The sequence below is a fragment of the Neofelis nebulosa genome, chromosome 9, assembly GCF_028018385.1.
Source record: "Neofelis nebulosa isolate mNeoNeb1 chromosome 9, mNeoNeb1.pri, whole genome shotgun sequence".
NCBI classification, from domain to species: Eukaryota; Metazoa; Chordata; class Mammalia; order Carnivora; family Felidae; genus Neofelis; species Neofelis nebulosa.
In genome coordinates, this window is record NC_080790.1 from 41221827 (window position 1) to 41240105 (window position 18279).

General features: G+C 39.5%; 1 protein-coding gene across 3 annotated transcripts in view; it reads right to left on the bottom strand.

Moving 5' to 3' along the window:
* The window catches only part of DNAH6 (dynein axonemal heavy chain 6), a 254336-nt gene that overhangs the window by 66969 nt on the left and 169088 nt on the right, over nucleotides 1–18279 (bottom strand). For all 3 annotated transcript variants that reach the window (XM_058683523.1, XM_058683522.1, XM_058683525.1), the window contains exons 47-56: nucleotides 13494–13646; nucleotides 12090–12230; nucleotides 10532–10774; nucleotides 7871–8038; nucleotides 6937–7172; nucleotides 5556–5817; nucleotides 4322–4445; nucleotides 3395–3591; nucleotides 2218–2421; nucleotides 1349–1474 (exon numbers count right to left, since the gene is read on the bottom strand). In XM_058683523.1, the coding sequence (XP_058539506.1) occupies nucleotides 1349–1474; nucleotides 2218–2421; nucleotides 3395–3591; nucleotides 4322–4445; nucleotides 5556–5817; nucleotides 6937–7172; nucleotides 7871–8038; nucleotides 10532–10774; nucleotides 12090–12230; nucleotides 13494–13646 (1854 nt within the window). The remainder of the gene's footprint in view (nucleotides 1–1348; nucleotides 1475–2217; nucleotides 2422–3394; nucleotides 3592–4321; nucleotides 4446–5555; nucleotides 5818–6936; nucleotides 7173–7870; nucleotides 8039–10531; nucleotides 10775–12089; nucleotides 12231–13493; nucleotides 13647–18279) is intronic.

The following is an 18279-nucleotide window of genomic DNA, read 5'->3' on the forward strand; positions in this document are numbered from 1 at the left end:
GCCCCACGCGGGGCCCGAACTCACGGACCGCGAGATCGTGACCTGGCTGAAGTCGGACGCTTAACCGACTGCGCCACCCAGGCGCCCCCGAAGAAGGCTATTTGAATAATGTTTGCAGAGACTGTATGTGGCCACCTCCCCAAAACTAAAATGTCTGGCTCTGTACAGAAAAAGTTTGTGGACCTCTATTCTGTATGATAGTTACTTTCTTTCCCTCAAAGCAGATTTGATGGTTGGTAAGAACCTGGGCATGCAGACACTGCTCTCGGACCCCACGACAAACATCTTTATGTCAGGATGTATGTGGTAGGGGCCCATGGCCTAGGAGCTGTCAAAATTTGACTGTAATCCACAGTTAACAAATCCATTTCATACTGTGACATGATGCCCAAGGATGTACGTTTTCTTAAAACAAAAGTTTATGAGATAAAACTTCCCTTACTACCCATGATACAATTTTGTGCTCTTAAAAATCTATCCTATTTCATTAAAAAATGCTGGTTGAGATCGGCTCACCTGATTGCACACCCACGGAGGGGTGAAGACAAAGTTGGAATATTCCACCTTACAAATGGAGAAAGCAGCTAGGTGCATAAGGCTAATGATTCCAAGTCACAGAAAGCAGGAAGGGCCTGGTCAGAGTATCCTGTTCTAGCTGGCGTGCTGACCAAGGGACCACCCCCTGCTCCCCAAAGCACTCAGCTACAGTTACAAGGCTCTGCTGTTCAGTGGCAGAACATCATTGAAAGTCTTTTGTCCCTTGCCATGAGAGAAGAAATTCCCCAAGGGCTTCCTGTGTTACCAGGTAAACTGGGGTTTAAGAATCCAGTTTGGGGCTAACATAACTGCATCAACGATTTTGGGAGACTTTGCCCTCCCCTGTAACTTCAGGGTTTGAGTGAGGGCTTAGGACCCATTACAGAACCCTCCTGTGTTGGCCAAGGCCAGAAGGGTAGAAAATGATATTTACACCCATTGGAGTGTTTTGTTGGCTTCACATCATCAGCGTGTGTGGGTGGACAGTCCCTGATGGCCTGATGGCATTACTGTGTTACACTTCCATGGCAGTCAACCATCAAGGGCTGCAGTGAGGTTTAAGAATCAGCAGTGTCAGAAAACAGAGCCCATCCCACTTAACACCAAAACATTGTCTGGAATCAGAAAAATCATTCAGTCAACAGATTGCTCCCCATGTGATAGTATATGGTTTCGTAGGCAAAGCAATTGGTTTGACCAATTTGCCAATGGAACTGACTGGCATTTCCAGGGCAATGCAAGTGTGACCTGTGTAGGATTTCAGATATGGTCTATAAGTTGGGGACTAACCCAAGAAAAGTGAAAAGCAAACCTCTTCCAGTAAGACAGGTAAACCAAGTCGGATTGAATTTTCAAGGGTACGCAAGAAATTAGTATCCGTAAGCTTAATGATCTTTAAACCACTTTTGCTTTCCTTGTTCCTTATCCAACGGTTTGCCTGTATGAGAAAGCACAGAGCAGGATATTTGACTTAGAGTTTTATAAATGACTAGAAAGCGGAAGTTTTTAGACTAAAGTTTAGAAATTTTGCTCAACCTGGAAACAGGTTTGAAAGATAAAAAAAAGAAAAGAAAAGAAAAGAAAAGAAAAATACTATCCTGCCCCCTACAAATAAAAATGCCCTTTAAACTGCAGTGTTTTGGACTCTTCCTTTCATTCAAATTTGGAACAAATGAAGAACAGACACATCTAGGGGAAAAGTCCATCCCTGAGGTATTCAAGCTTGTCTTCCTTGTTCTGACAACAGTTCCCTTTCCTAAACTCCACTTAGAACAGTATGATCCATGGACTTAGGAGTCAGATAATGGGATTCTGTAAATTCCAGGCAGGCTTGCAGTAAAATCTATCCTACCCTGCCTTCATTCTGATTCTTCAGACCTCTTAGGAACAAGGACTCTATAGGAATGAATTTCTGCTCCCATAGAAACCAGAAAACAAATGGTCAACCCCCTAAACAAAGCCAATCAAAATCAAGTATGCAGAGCAGCTGGACTCTTCCCCTTCCCCTTCTGCCAACCCAAGATGAGGAACTTGGACTTGAAGACTTCCAAATTCCCTTCTAGATCTAAACCCCCAAAATCTTGCAAGAGTGTTCAAGTCCACTTTTAGAATTTGGAACAGACAGCACAACATTAAGCGGAGGTGGGAGGCTGCTCTTCATCTGAAGCATTTGTTACACACCTGATCCTGGGGGTCAATCATCAAAGGCCATCGTCTCCCTTCAGTAACCAAAATGCCATTTTCTGTTGATATCATGTCACGGGGCAGCCCATCAGTGTTCCACTGCCGTATTTTGTAGGGATCACCAAGAATGTTAATGAGACTGAAGGAAGGATTGATTGGGATCTCCAGAGACAGACAGTCCTGGATCCAGTATTCTATAAGCTGTGGGAGGAGGAAAGGTTACTTGTACAGAGTCAGGAACACTCAGTAAATGAGGATACACACAACATGTCACGGTTAAAAGTAAGTTCTACCGGTTTCCACATGCATCCTGGCATCAAAGCACAGGACACAAGAAGACCGACAATCAGGAGACCTGGGGCCTAGAACTATACCATAAACTAGCTGTGGCTTTGAGCACGTCACTCCCCTTGTCTGAACCTCAGTTTTCTCAGGTATAAACGACAAATGTTGTCACAGTAGTCTTCAACCAGGGGTGTACTGTCCCCTTGGGAGAGTCTGAAAGCATGTGAAAAAGTTGGAGTTATCACAATGGCTAGTATCATAATGCTACTAGCAATTAGAAGACGGGGCAGAGGGTTGTTAGCATGCTACCTCCTTCCATGAGTGGGACAGTCGAAAAGCATCATTGGCACCACCCACATGGTACCAGATGACCCCTGAGCTCCTGTGGAATCTACGGTCCTGCACTGATTAGGTTTTAGAACCCATGGACAAGGGTGAAACCTTTATAGGAAGCATTTCATAAACATGGCCTGAAAATCTCTCCAAATAATTTAGTTTCCTGCTCCTTCCCATTGCCTAGCCCATTGTAGCAGTCGTGCCCGTTCAGAATACTTCATCCTGGCTGACTTTCCATGCTGCTTCTGACCATGAAGGGCGGTATCTCCCTGCCCCTCTCTTTTCCCCCCAGGTTCTTGAGCTATTAAGGAAGTGATGACTAACTTTCTAAGGAGAAAAGGAAAGGAAGGAATGTGTTCAGGAAATCCTAGGGGTAAACCATTGCTGGCTGGCGGGGGAGGTGGAGGGCTGTGGAGTGTGTAAGTTTCCAACATGGAGAACCTTCACAGTGGAGGGCCCCCTATAAAATCAGAAAAATGGAAAAATGATCCCCCCAACTCTGCCTCTGCCAGTTCCAGCTGCTTCTCACCTCCCAGAAAGGGAGTTTACTCACCGATTGCCTATACTGGGCTGTGAAGGCCCCATAATAGGCTACACAAGCTGCTGCTATAAACACATTCCCAATGATATTTGATATCTCCTCATTGAATTTCTGGATGCTTTCTTCCCATCGAACTTGCTCATCTTCTAGCGCAGCCGTCAGCTTTCCTGCACGTATCAGACGTGCTTTTGTCAGGGCCATAGTTTTTGCTAGAAAATTTTAAGAAAATCAACTTATGTTATTCAGTATTTTCCTAAAATATAAGATGTTTATTCACCTGCTTTTGTTTATAGTGGCATTGTCAATACATGTCTATGAAACCTCACACCAATTCAGCATTATTTTCCATTTCAGGGCCAAGTCCAAGTTTGCCCCCTCTAAGCAAAGAGCTCCTTTTCATTACTCCATTACTCTGGCTGAAGATGGCTCTCTCTGTGTCAGCGTAGTATTTCTCTTCAGGATCAAATTCATATGTTGCTTGTGTTATAATGTAACATGTCCCAACAAGCCTTCCATACAGGAGCTGAACGGATACAATATATGCGGTTCTTCTAATTTTGCACTAGAAGGGCCAGTGCAGTACATCGAGGGCAAATACGTCCTCTATGTTGGGTGGAAGCTGAGATCTAACTACCCAAAAACTCCTTCTATTTTTAAAAAGCAGGCATTTCCTGGGACGCCTGGGTGGCTCAGTCGGTTAAGTGTCTTGACTTCGACTCAGGTCGTGATCTCGCGGCTCATGGGTTTGAGCCCCGCGTCAGGCTCTGTGCTGACAGCTCACAGCCTGGAGCCCGCTTTGGATTCTGTGTCTCCGTCTCTCTCTGCCTCTCCCCCGCTTGCCCTCTGTCTCTCTCAAAAATATGTAAACATTAAAAAAGATTCTTTAAAAAATAAAAAAAGCAGGCATCTCCTGACGAACATAAATTTTATGTTACTTACCCAGACTTTCTTTCTCGTTCACCCCTTTGTCATATTTGTCTTGTAAGGCCTGTATTTGATCTTCCACTTTTTTTAGCAAGGCTTGCTTTTCTCTCAGAGTAGCCATTGTGATATCAAGTTCAGCCTAATAAAATGAAGTAAATATTTAAAATGAAAATCCAAGGATTTTCCAAAGAAGGTAAAATTTGTCCATTTATAATAGATTCTTAAAAAAATAGGATTTGTGTTCTCTTTTTTGTGTCTCAAAAGCTTTGATATGTATACAAAGTTAAAACAAATATAAAACGAAATATATGAGTGGAAGTAAACAGAACCAAACCAAAACCCAATAAAATAAATCATCGAAGGAATAGAGAAACAGATGAACTGCTGTACTTTAACCTCCAAGCATTTGAGATTAACTAGTTAATACAGTGGATTAACTTTAAATGATGAAATGAATGAAATATTCACACAACAGGGAAAACTAATCTTTCCTGAATAGTTCTCTAGAGCTGGGTCTACAAACCAGATTCAGCCTGCTGCCCATTTTTATACAGTTAGCAAGCTCAGATTGGTTTTACATTTTTAAATGGTTGGGGGAAAATTAAAAGAAGAACATTTCATGACAGATGATAACTGTATAAACTCAATTCTTGGGTGTATAAATAAAGCGACATAGGAACACAGCCATGCTTACTCATGTATGTGTTATTGATGGCTGTTTCTGTGCTGCAACTGCAGAGTTCAGTAATTGCAACAGAGACCACATAGCAGCAAAACTTAAAACATCTCCTATCTGTATCTTCATAGAAAAATTGGCTGCCCCAGCTCTGTAGCCATGGTCCTTTCAGTAACCTGCTCCATCAATGAGCATTCTTCGTTCTGCTTGGGACCTCACATCCAACTGTAGCTTAAGCAGGTTTTAGAACCTCAGATGACACCATAGAGTTGGGGGGGGGGGTTAGTATTAGCAAATGCAACACAGAGCATCAGATGCTAGAGCTGAATGGCACCTCAAAAATACCATCAGACTGATGATATGAATATACTAAGGACTCATTTTTCTTCTATGCTGCGGAAGGGCTGATTTTAGAGGTCATTCCTGAAAAAAATAATCTTCACCAGCTATTTTTTACAACAAAAACTAATTTTCAAGAGCACTGTTGTCTATATTGTGTAAAGTCACAGGAGCTAGAATGATTAATGATTATGGCCTTTAATTCTATTAAATATTACAACACAAATAATATACCTGTGCAGCACGGAGTTTTTGTCTCTTTGGTTCGACTTCTTTGACTACCCTAGAGTATAGATCCATCGCTCTTACCCACATGCACATGGATTTACATGCTTTGGACACTTTCTCTACTTTTTCAGGCACAAAATCAGGATTGTTAATATACTTCTGAAGTTTGGCCAATATCTGAGGCTTTATATTTTCCTTATCATATTCTAGAAGTCTTCTTAGAAAGTTAGAGTCACCAAGAAGTTGCTTTGCTGTTGGCCAATCAGGTCTGAAAGACAGACATGATGTTAATAGCACTGTAATAAAGTGATTTAAGAACAAAAGAAATGTGTTCTTCTGAGAACACTAAGATATTATCCTAATTAGTGGGTAGTTTTAATCTCCATACTCTAATTCCAGTAATTGGTAGTTAAGTATACCACAATTCCTGGTGAGACAGTAATTGGTTGACTCATGTTTCAAACAACCCAGTTTTGGTAGAGAAAAGAATGATCAAATCATAGTTTTAGAAATGTAAGACATTATGGAAATAATAGTTTTATTCTTACAATGCCCTGGCACTCACATTCTTTTTACCTCATTTGCCTTAGTTTAGACCCTTAAAATCTCTTGCCAGGACACTACAATCACCTTCTAAATGGTTTTATGTCTCTCAGCCAAACTTGCCCCTTGTGAGCTTTTGCCAAGTTGGTCTTTCTCACAAGAAAATCCAATCATGTCGAAAATATTCAATGGTTCTCAGTCCCCTCTGGTTGGAGCTGTTCATCCATGCTTTGAAGAACTCCCAGGCCCTACTGAGGTGCTGGCCAGAGAGTGAGCAGGGAAGCTGGGCGGGGGTCCTCTGGGTCCTCTACCCTTGCTTGGTTGGTTTTACATAGAAATATTTCTTACAATTTTTATTGGAAAAAATGTGTATTAGTAAAGAAGGTTTGAAAACTACCTATCTTCAGGTTGAAATACAAGACCTTGCATGATGCAATCACTGTCTCAGTCCATTCCATGAGCATCAAATGTCCCTGAGCTCTCCCCATGGTCTCACTCTCCTCCTGAGCATCTTCTCCCAAAAACCTGCTCACACCTCTCCATGAGCACTCTTTTTTTTTTGAACTCCTACTACTATGCAAATCTCACATGTCTTGAAATTATTATTTTTCATGTTTGTCTCCCCACTATACTATATGTGCCTCAGAGAGAAGAGCTTCAGATCTTCCATCATCTATCACAAAACAGATGTTCCAAAAAATGCTTGTTGAATCCATTTGTTGAATGACTGACCACATCCATGAGAAGGTGGAAAAGAGAATGAGAACATATTAATGACAATGTAGAAAAACACCAAGGAAATTCCACCATACATTCTGGGAACATGTGACTCTGAATTACTCACTTGGCATTCAAGAGAATAGAAATTGCTTCCATAACAGTCATGACCATATCTGGGGGCTTTGTAAAAACTCTGATCTCAGATATATCTGCTTTATCTAAGGAATCCAGTGCTTTATTAGCAGCATCAAGTGCAGGTAGAGCTTCTTCAAGGTCTCTTTGAGCATCATCAGCTATTGCTTGGGTCTCTTCAGCTTTCACTTTTGCCGTCGCTTCATCTTCTTGCACAATGCTACGGACCTAGCCATTGAAACACATCTACTTAGGTGGGTTCAATATTTGTTGTTTTCTTAATTTTTTAAAAAGTGTTATTATTTATTCTTGAGAGAGAGAGAGAGAGAGAGAGAGGCAGAGAGAGAGGGAGACACAGAATCCGAAGCAGGCTCCAGGCTCTGAGCTGTCAGCACAGAGCCCAACGCGGGCTCAAACTCACAAACTGCAAGATCATTCCTTGAGCCGAAGTTGGATGCCTAACTGACTGAGCCACCCAGGCATCCTTCAATATTTGAATTTCAATGTTTAAAAACAAAGCCAATGATAATGAGTCATATTTGCCCCTTTGGATTATACCAATAATGAAAGAGAATTTGCTATGTTGCATTTTATGCCCTCCTTTGTCCATCTTATACGTTGATAGGATAACTGAGCTGAAATTATTGGAACAAACGGTTCCTTCTTTGGAGATGAATCTGTTCCTTTTTATTTGTGGGGGGTACTTTTCTCACCATCCTCTGTCCACTCATTGGGTTCTCTCATTCTCAGGGAGAATGTATTTATGGAGGGTAGATTTTTCACAACTTAAAAGCATTGCTAAATCTATCACTTAATTATTTTCATTACATATAAAATAAAAAAAAATCCAATCTCATGCATGATATATAAGTGATAAGTTGGTGGTCAAAGCCTTCTCGCCCACAATGTTGGTTAACGTAGCATACCTGATCGGCATTTTCTTGATCCACTGCCAATTTTTCCATCAGGGCTTCAACATCTTGTGATTTTTGAAAAAGGATAGGCTCTAAAGCTGAAAGCTCTAATTTCATTTTATCTACTAGTACATTGGTTTCTAATAGCTTAGTGAGACCATTCTTCACCCGGTCACGTGCCTAGATGACAATAAAAATATCTGTTACTAACTATAACTACAAACTGTAAGTTTCCTGGCATCCCTTACTCATGTACTAGAATTTTACATCTACAGAATTGGTAAATCAGTTTGTAATGCTTAAAACTGTGAACATACAGAAATCTTCAGGTAACAGAACTCTAGGAAATGAGCATGACATTCACCATGGTGAGTCTGGATCCATGCCCCCTAGTCACAGCAGTTGGCATGTCACTGGACTGTGGGCTGGCTGAGGGCCCCTACTGTATTATTTTTATCCCCTCAGCTGGGCAGCTTGGCAGCATGCTGAATGAACGAGGGACAAGTTCAGACAGGAATTCCTGGAGGCCACATATCTAGGAACCTGTTTCCTCAAGATGGGTGGACAGAGCTGAGAACTTGTCAGTGTTCTAGGAGACAGTGTTCTGGGGACTTAGCTCTGGTTGCTGGATCTGAACCCTACTTCCCAGTGGTAAGGAACTTTTGACTAGGATCAATGGGTGGTACCTGGTAGAGGAAACACTGGGAATAACTAGTTTTTGAAGGTGAGTCAGAAAGTCTGGTTCAAACTGACAGGTTTCAAAATATTTATCAAGTTGTTATACAAAGCATGCATTTATTTACCAGGTAAAAACCCTCTGAAAAATATTAAAAATATCTTAATGGTATATACTTCTATTTTTATTTTGTTTGAAGTGTTGAAAATTTCAGGTTAATAGCCTGAAAGTGGTGATGATGATGGCAGCCACTATTTCCTGAGCACCTCATGTGTGTCAGATCATATTCCAAGTACTTAGCAAACAGTATTTTATTTAAATTCCACAACAATCCAAGGGGTGGATATAGATATTTCTTATTTTATTTTATTTTATTTTATTTTATTTTATTTTACTTCATTTAAATCCAAGTTAGTTAACATATAGTGTAATAATGACTTCAGGAGTAAAATTTAGTGATTCATCACTTACATATGACACCGAGTGCTCATCTCAACAAGTGCCCTCCTTAATGCCCATCACCCATTTAGCTCCTCTCCCCACCCAACACCCCTCTAGCAACCCTCAGTTTGTTCTCTGTATTTAAGAGTCTCTTATGGTTTGCTTCCCTCTCTGTTTTTATCTTATTTCCTTCCCTTCCCCTATGTTCATCTGTTTTCTTTCTTAAATTCCACATATGAGTGAAATGAGATGATATTTATCTTTCTCTGACTGACTTATTTCGCTTAGCATAATACACTCTAGTTCCATCCATGTTGTTGCAAATGGCAAGATTTCATTCTTCTTGATCACCGAGTAATATTCCATTGTATACATATACCACATCTTTATCTATTCATCAGTTGGTGGATATTTGGGCTCTTTCCATACTTTGGCTATTGCTGATAGTGCTGCTATAAACATTGGGTTGCATGTGCCCCTTTGCATCAGCATTTTTGTATCCTTTGGGTAAATCTAGTAGTATAATTGCTGGGTCATAGGGTAGTTCTACCCTTATTTTCTTTTTTTCTTTTTTTAAATGTTTTTTAATGTTTATTTATTCTTGAGAGAGAGAGGGAGAGAGAGAGAGAGCGAGAGCGAGCATGAACAAGGGCGGGGCAGAGAGAGAGAGGGAGACACAGAATCCGAAGCAGGCTCCAGGCTCTGAGCTGTCAGCATAGAGTCCAATGTGGGGCTTGAACTCATGAACTGTGAGATCATGACCTGAGCCAAAGTTGGATGCTCAACTGACTGAGCCACTCAGGCGCCCCTCTATCCTTATTTTCTACTAAGACCTAGTGAAGTTACAAAATGTGCTCAAGGTTGTGTAGCAAGAAAGAGGCAGAACATAAGTTGTATATAGCCTGGCTGACACTGAAGTCCTTACTCTTTAAAAAAAAAATAGATATCTATCTATATCTATCTATCTATCTATCTATCTATCTATCTATCTATCTATCTATCTAGAGAAGACAGCAAGCATGACCAGGGGAGGGGCAGAGAGAGAGGGAGAGAGAAATAATCCCAAGCAGGCTCCACACTGTCAGCATGGAACCTGATGTGGGGCTTGAACCCACGAACCGTGAGATCATGACTTGAACTGAAACCAAGAGTCAGTCACTTAACTGACTGAGCCACCCAGGTGCCCCTGAAGTCCTTGCTCTTAATGGGAAATACTGACACACGATAGATCAGCAAACTCCATCTCTACTGCTTAACAAAAGGTTCTTATTAAATACTACAGAGATGTCTAATTCACTGCTTACCTTTGATGCCCACTACTACTGAGGCACACTCATGTAAATGACAGTACAAAAAATATAAATATCAAGGAAGGGGAAGGTCTTTGGGCTGACAGCATGAGACACTTTTTTTTTGTCTGCTGTGGGTTGTTAAGGGCACATGTCAGGATAGAGAAGGCTCCAGCAGGTAAGATGGTATGTAGATCTTCCACTCATTCTGGCAAGTTTTGACTTCAAGCAAAAAAAAAATTTTTTTTTTGATAATATTAAACTTACTGAAACCAACTGCTTCTTTTTTTCACTCAGCATAGTCAGGAAAAGATTGATGAGTTCCAGGTAGGAGGTGGGCGTTGTGTAGTACCGTCTCCGGAGCTCCATGTAATAGCGTTCTGCCATATTGGAGACGCTCAAGTGAATGTTCACACACATGAGGGAAAGCTTTTCTTTCATTTCTTCTTTTCCAGCATCAACGCTGGAGAAAAATGTCTTTGATACAGAAAGAAGTGCTTCTCTAGGCCACTGTAAATAAAGATATAATTTGGAAAATAGGTTGCTCATTTCTACAGTGTACATTTTAACAAGAAAATGTATTTCTTTGGAACTCTTCCTTGCTTTGTCCCCCATTTTACCTAACTAACTCTTCCTCATGTCTATAATATTTAATGAACTGAATGGCTGGGTTCACTAGAGGGGGTTCTGGGTCTGCATTTGCTATCTGCACACTGCCTGGCACTTGGAAGTTGTTCAACCAGTATTTGTTAATTGAATGAATAAATGATTGGGTGTATTCGGAATAATCCCATGAATACAATCACATACAATACGAGGACCTCATGTCCTTACTCTGTTTATTACGCAGGTCCATTACATCATGCAGGACTTTGGGTCCATCATTATAATCACCCTCCTCTTCGCCTCAACTTCTTTGCTTCTTTCTTGTTTCTTTGTGCTCACCTGAAACTTGGTCAAATACAACTCTCTGTTACCCCATGTCTGTGACTGTGTAGTGGAGCATGGCTAGAGAGAAACACACAACCATGCCGATTGGCCTCACTTTAAATTAGTGACAGCTGGCTTGAGTGGGTTCTTGGTGCAGCCCATAAGTGCTTCTACAGACTGCTAACACTTCCTCTTTCCACTTCATTCCCAGCTGATGACCTTGCTTCCCACATCACCAAAGGAAACAGAAGCAAAGAAAACAGAACTTAAGCATGCTCTCACCCCCACATCTATCCATCTCCCTGTCTCTGTGCTCATATACTCTGCCCTCCTTCCTGTTTCTCTGGGCTACACTGTGCATGCTCCCTGCGGAGACCAGCCCCTGCACTGATGACTCAATCCCATCTCTTCTTGCCTACGCATTGGCATTGGCTCCATCAACAGATTTCTTTTCTGGATCGTTTCTAGCAGCACACATATGTGTTATTTGTGCTTCCCACTTAAAAACACTTTTCACTTCATGTACCCCTGTAGCTACTAGCCATCTCTTGGTGTTCTTTCGGGGAAAAACTCCTTGAAAGAGTTGCCTACGTTCACTGCCTGATTCCTCTCCTCTCTTCTCTCTTGAACCTTCTCCTCATCACTCCACTGAAACCGCTCTTGTCAAGATGACCAATAATTTCTACATTGCTAAATTCAATAGTCTCCTCTTCCTTTAGAAATTCTGTTTAGCCTTTGTTCAATGACTATCATAGTTATCCCTTGTATATGAGTAAATTCCTAGTGGGCTTTAAAGCCAATGCAGGTACACCTGAGTTATTCTTGGACAATGTGTTACCCCTTTAAAACCAAGTGAATCCATCTTCCCAAAGAGGTATCCTGGGATGTCACCAACCTGGACAAACCAATCAATAGTGCAGCAGTTCACAAGGGATGGGAACATTCGGCACCGGGACCGGAAGGCCTCCCCCACAGGGCTCATACAGAGAACGATGTGCAGCTTCTGACGGACTCTGCTGATAAAGTGCTGAAACACCTGACAAAAGATATTTTTCAATTTAAAATAAGGGTGAAGTAACAATGACAACAAGTGTTAGCTACTGCCTCTGGGTCTACCAATATCAGATAAAACTGGCGTTAGTGTAGTAGATATGTGAACTGTTTTTTTCAATGTCCGTTCTGACCCCTCTGGAAAGATTAAAAATGACATTTTGTGGACTCCATTGCAACTTGGGTTCTGGATGTGATGTAGGTCCTTCTCATCAGTGTATTTAAGGAGGCTCCTAGAATAAAGTGGAGAGAGGTAGTCATACAGGTTTTTGCTTTGGGGTAGAAGGCACGGGAAGAAAGAGAGACGGGGCAAGGTAGCCACTATGTGTGCAGGTGCAGAGTCTAGCAGAAGGGGCGTGGACCCGGAGAACTATCTCTGATGTGGCTCCTTATTTCCACCGCTTTCTGACCTGGCTGGGGTCACGTGGCTTTGGAGCTGGCAGCTGAAGCAGCAACATGCTGATCGGTTCAGTGGCTTCCTGCTTCAGCAGCTTCCCTGACCGCTGACATCTACCAATTGCATCTCATATTCGTTCTGAGGAATTTAGCCTAGAGTCCCTTTCTTGGGCTCTCTCAGTGATTCTGTGTTCCTCAGATAAAGCCCTTTCTGCTTACGTCAGCTGAAGTAGACCCTGCTGTCTGTACTTAGAAGCCCTGACCTAGCAGAAGAGATCTCACGAAAGGATACAGAAGAAAACACATAAGAAAGAATGGTCAAAAAAATTAAAGGTGTACAAGCAAGGGGAAACACTAGGGTAGACCGATGGCAGTGCACAGAATCTAGCACCGTGGTGGAGAAACGGGAGAGGACAGGAGCTGGGTTGTTTCCGAGATGGGGCTGGCTGGGGAGAGGTGGGGGAATCCATTTCTGTTTTAGGTGCTATAACCTTGCGAATAGGCAAGGGGATCCAAAATACTGGATTCCTCAGGCAGGGCACTGAGGACGTGTGAAATACATCTGTGTTTAAAGAAGGATAAGGCAAACTGTCCTGTTTGGACAAGGCTCTGACATCCATGGGGCAGTAGGGATTCTGTTTTCTGCTTCCCACTGATCTTTCTGGAAGTCTGGTGTAGCAATGCTTCGAATGTAGGAAGTAAAATACATAGAATTACAAAGGAAGACAATTATATTTGGGGCAAAAATCCATCCATGGACTCCTCAAAGGGAGATGTAGATCATTAAAAGAAAAAGAAAAAAAGGCTAACACAACTTTGTGTTTTAGTAAAGCCTATCACCATTGTGTCCTACCTCATCTCTATTCCCCTCGGAAATTCCTACTTCTTTTGCTCGTGGTCTGGTGGCTGCTAAAACCTGTTCCAGTTCATCCTTTTCAAATAAATTGGGCACTTCACCGGAGTTCAGGATGTTATTTATATCTTCTAGGAATTCTTCTACTACAATCTGTGGAAGAAAGCAGAGTGATCGTTGCAATTCACTCAACCAGTTTAGATTTTTTATTTATTACTTGTAAATTGTAAAGCAAATATTCAATCAAAATCCACATTGAGTTAATTTTATCTTTAAGAGAAAATAATATTAAAAATTAGAATCTTAAATTTTTTTTTTTTCAACGTTTTTTATTTATTTTTGGGACAGAGAGAGACAGAGCATGAACGGGGGAGGGGCAGAGAGAGAGGGAGACACAGAATCAGAAACAGGCTCCAGGCTCCGAGCCATCAGCCCAGAGCCTGACGCGGGGCTCGAACTCACGGACCGCGAGATTGTGACCTGGCTGAAGTCGGACGCTTAACCGACTGCGCCACCCAGGCGCCCCTAGAATCTTAATATTTTAATATAGAAGTAATTGATTTTTCCTTTTTCCTTTCTGTTTTGTTTCTTAAAAGGCATTCGTCTTTTACATGGTTCAAGTAATACGTGTAAACATTTTATATTCTGCCCTCTTTCAGCTAACTTTTCTCATAAATATGTATCCATGGCTCTGTACAGTACTTATCGTATAGCATAACATACTATAGAGCTGATGTGCCACATTTTCCCATAGACTTAAATGGTCCACAGTTTTGTTTACATTTTAAGAACATATGTAGGACTATAATTTTCCTCCCCAGTTGTGTTATTTCCTGGGGATAAACTCCCAGGAGGGAGACTAGCCATTAAAATGCATGAATAGTTTCTGGATTTTGAAAGATTTTAAATTTCCCATTCAACTCAAATATGATTTCATGAACCTTTAACATTTATTTTTACAAGGTTAGGGAGTATAAATGTTTGCTTTGGGAGAATTTAATTTCCATTTCTTTGATTATTAGCAAGGGCAAATGTGATTCCACATTTACCATTTTCCATTAAAATATATGTTCAGGGGTGTCTGGGTGGCTCAGTTGGTTGTGTCTGGCTCTTAGTTTTGGCTCAGGTCATAATCTCACAATTTGTGAGATCAAGCCCCATGTTGGGCTCTGTACTGACAGCTCACAGTCTCGCTCATAAAATAGATAAATAAACTTTACAAGATCGGTTCAAACTGTAATCATTTATATTTTGGAGTTTACTTTTAAATTTGAATGAGTAATTTTCATATTACAAAATAAACCTTTGCCTCTAATAATTGATGCAAATATTAAAAATCTATCATTTATCCTTTTGTTTTAGTTAACTTTTTAGTTTTAAAAAAGTTTGGGTCCTATTATTTAACTATGACAAAGTATCTGTTACTTTATTTTCTTCATTTGTAACTTTTTGTTTTTTTCTTAAAGTTGGAATAATTGTGTCTTGTTAATTTTCCCCAAGAGCAAACATTAGTTCTTTGTCATAATTTACTTATTTCTACCTTTATCTTATTATTTGCTTTTTTTATTTTTGCTCTTCCTTGTGACCTTTATTTTCCTAAAATTTTAAGTCAACTAATTTAAGTAGCTTCTTTTTCTATTTAATGTTTATTAATTTATTTTGAGAGAGAGAGAGAGAAAGAGTGCATATGCACATGAGCCACACGAATGGGGGAAGGGCAGAGAGAGGGAGAGAGAGAGAATCCCAAGCAGGCCCCATGCTGCAGGACAGAGCCTGGACATGGGGAGGGCTCGATCTCATGAACTGTGAGATCATGACCTGAGCCGAAATCAAGAGTCAGAAGCTTAACTGACTGAGCCGCCCGGGTGCCCCTAATTTATGTAGTTTCTAATTTTTTATTCAAATCTATAAATTTAATCCTAAGAACTGTTTGGTTGCATCACACAGATTTCTATGTATATTAAGTTCATTTCCTTGTTCTCTAAAATAGAGATTTAAATTCTGATGTTCTTAGACTCAGGAATTCTTTATATAAATGTTTTAAAGTGCTGAGCCACATCATTAATTTCCCTTTGATTAGAGCATGGACAAAGGATGTTATCAGCATAGTTTATGCTTTTTTGAATTTATTGAAAATCTGTTTAAACCTAACATATGGCCAATTTTTGTAAACCTTCAGTAGTACTAGAAAATATTTACTTTCTTTGTAAAATATAATTATAGTATATAGCCATCAATTCCAGCTTAGAAATTATATTCTTCATATTATTTAAACACACTTATTTCTACTTTGTATTTGCTAGAAATAGCAAATTAAACTCTATTTTTAACATCTTGCTTGTCTCAACTTCTCGTATTTATAATAGTTATATATATATATATACATGCATATATACACACATTAATTTTAGTTATTATGGTTATGTTTACTCTCCATTAGCATAGAACATTTGAGATTGATTGGGGCTTTTAACAGAGTGTAATAGCCTTTTGTTTGCTTAAAGTGGAGCAAGACAGTCTGATCTTATTTTTGGAGTTTTAAAAGCAACATTAAGCTTATATAAAAATATTTTAATATCAGAGTAATAAGAAACTACTGATGAACACAACTAAGACAATAAAAAACAATAACTCACAATCCCATGACCCAGACATTTTCAAATCGTATATACAGCATATCTGTTTAGATATATATTAAGACAAAGAACCTATATGGTAGATGATTTGTATATGTGTTATGATGTAACAACACATCATAAACATTTTTCACATTAATTAATGTGTATATTTCTACAAAGTAATTTTAATTTTTTTAGTGTCCTATTGTATAATAGGACACTATTATTTTGTGTCCTATTAATTTGTGTCCTAAAATAGGACAATATTTGTTACCACAAATAACTTGTGAATAATAAGGCTATTTCAGATTAATTGCTATTTTATTTTATTTTATTTTTAAAGTTTATTTATTTTGAGAGAGAGAGAAAGCATGCACGCACGCATGTACAAGCAGGGGAGGAACAGAGAGAGAGGGAGAGAAAACCTTAAGTTGGCTCCATGCTGTCAGTGTGGAGTCCAATGACTCACTCAATTTCACTAATCGTGAGATCATGCCCTGAGCAGAAATCAAGAGTTGGATGCTTAAAGACCAACTAGGCCACCCAGATACCCCATTATTTTAAAATACTGCAATAGATATTCTTGCACATACAACTTTGTATGCAGCTGTAATTATAAGTAAGAGTAATTTAAGGACTTTATCTACATATTGCTACTACCTTCTAGAAGATTTTGCTAATTCACTGGTGAGTTCTATGCAAGGCCTGTTTTCCGACGTCTTTGTCAACAATGAATATTATGATTTTTAACCTTTGTCAATGTGCAAGGCCAACCCCTGGCATTTATCTTTACTTAAATTTCTTTGGTTACTGGGAAGACTGAACATTTTTCAGGTCTTTAAAGCTCTTGAATTCTTTTCTTAAAGGAACTTTCTATTTGCATTTTATTACATTTTTGTATTTCTTCTATTGATGGGCTTGTCTTTTCCTTTTCATTTGAAAAAAACTGCATTTGTATTTATTTTCCAGCTTTATCGAGATATAACGGACATATAACATAGTATAAACTTAAGGCATACAATGTATTGATTTGTTATATTTATATATTGCAACATGATTACCACTATAGAAGTGTTAGTTAACATTTCCATCACATCATATAATTACCATTTATTTGTTTTGTGGTGCAAACATTTAAGATTTACTCTCTTAGCAACATTAAAGTATATAATACATTATTTTTTAAATTAATTAATTAATTAATTTTTTCAATATATGAAGTTTATTGTCAAATTGGTTTCCATACAACACCCAGTGCTCATCCCATATAATACATTATTGTTAACTATAGTCACCATGCTGTACATTAGATCCTTAGAACTTAATTCATCTTATAACTGGAAGTTTGTACCCTTTGACCAACCTCTCACCATTTTCTGCATTCCCCAGCCCCTGGTAACCACTATGCTTTCTGTTTCCATGAGTTTGGCTTTTTTTAGATCCTCATGTAAGTGATATCATAGAGTATTTGTCTTTCTCTGTCCACTATTTCATTTAGCATAATGCCCTCAAGGTTTATCCATGTTGTTGTAAGCAGCAGGATTTCCTTCTGTCTCATGGCTGAGTAATACTCCATTATGTGTATGTGTATGTATATGCCATATCTTCTTTATCCATTCATCTATTGATGGACACTTAGGTTGTTTCCATATCTTGACTATTGTGAATAATGTTGCAATAAACATAGGAGTTCAGATATCTCTATGAGATCCTGTTTTCATTTCCTTTGTATATATACCCAGGAGTGGGATGGCTGGATGATATGGTAGTTCTGGAACCTCCATATTTTAAGTGTTTGAGGAACCTCCATATTATTTTCCATAGTGGCTGCACCAATTTACATTCCCACCAATAGTGCATAGGGTTCCCGTTTCTCCACATCCTTGCCAATGCTAGTTCTCTCTTGTCTTTTTGATGATAGCCATGGTAGCTATCTTTGTATGTTTCTAGGATTTTATCCATTTTTTCGGGGTTATCTAATTTATTGGCATAAATTGTGTGAGGTGACATCTCATTGTGGCTTTGATTTACATTTCCCTGATGATTACTGATGTGGAGTATCTCTTCTTTTAATTTTTAAGAATGTTTATTCATTTTTTGAGACACAGAGAGATAGTACACAAGCAGGGGAGGGGCAGAGAGAGAGGGAGACACAGAATCCATAGCAG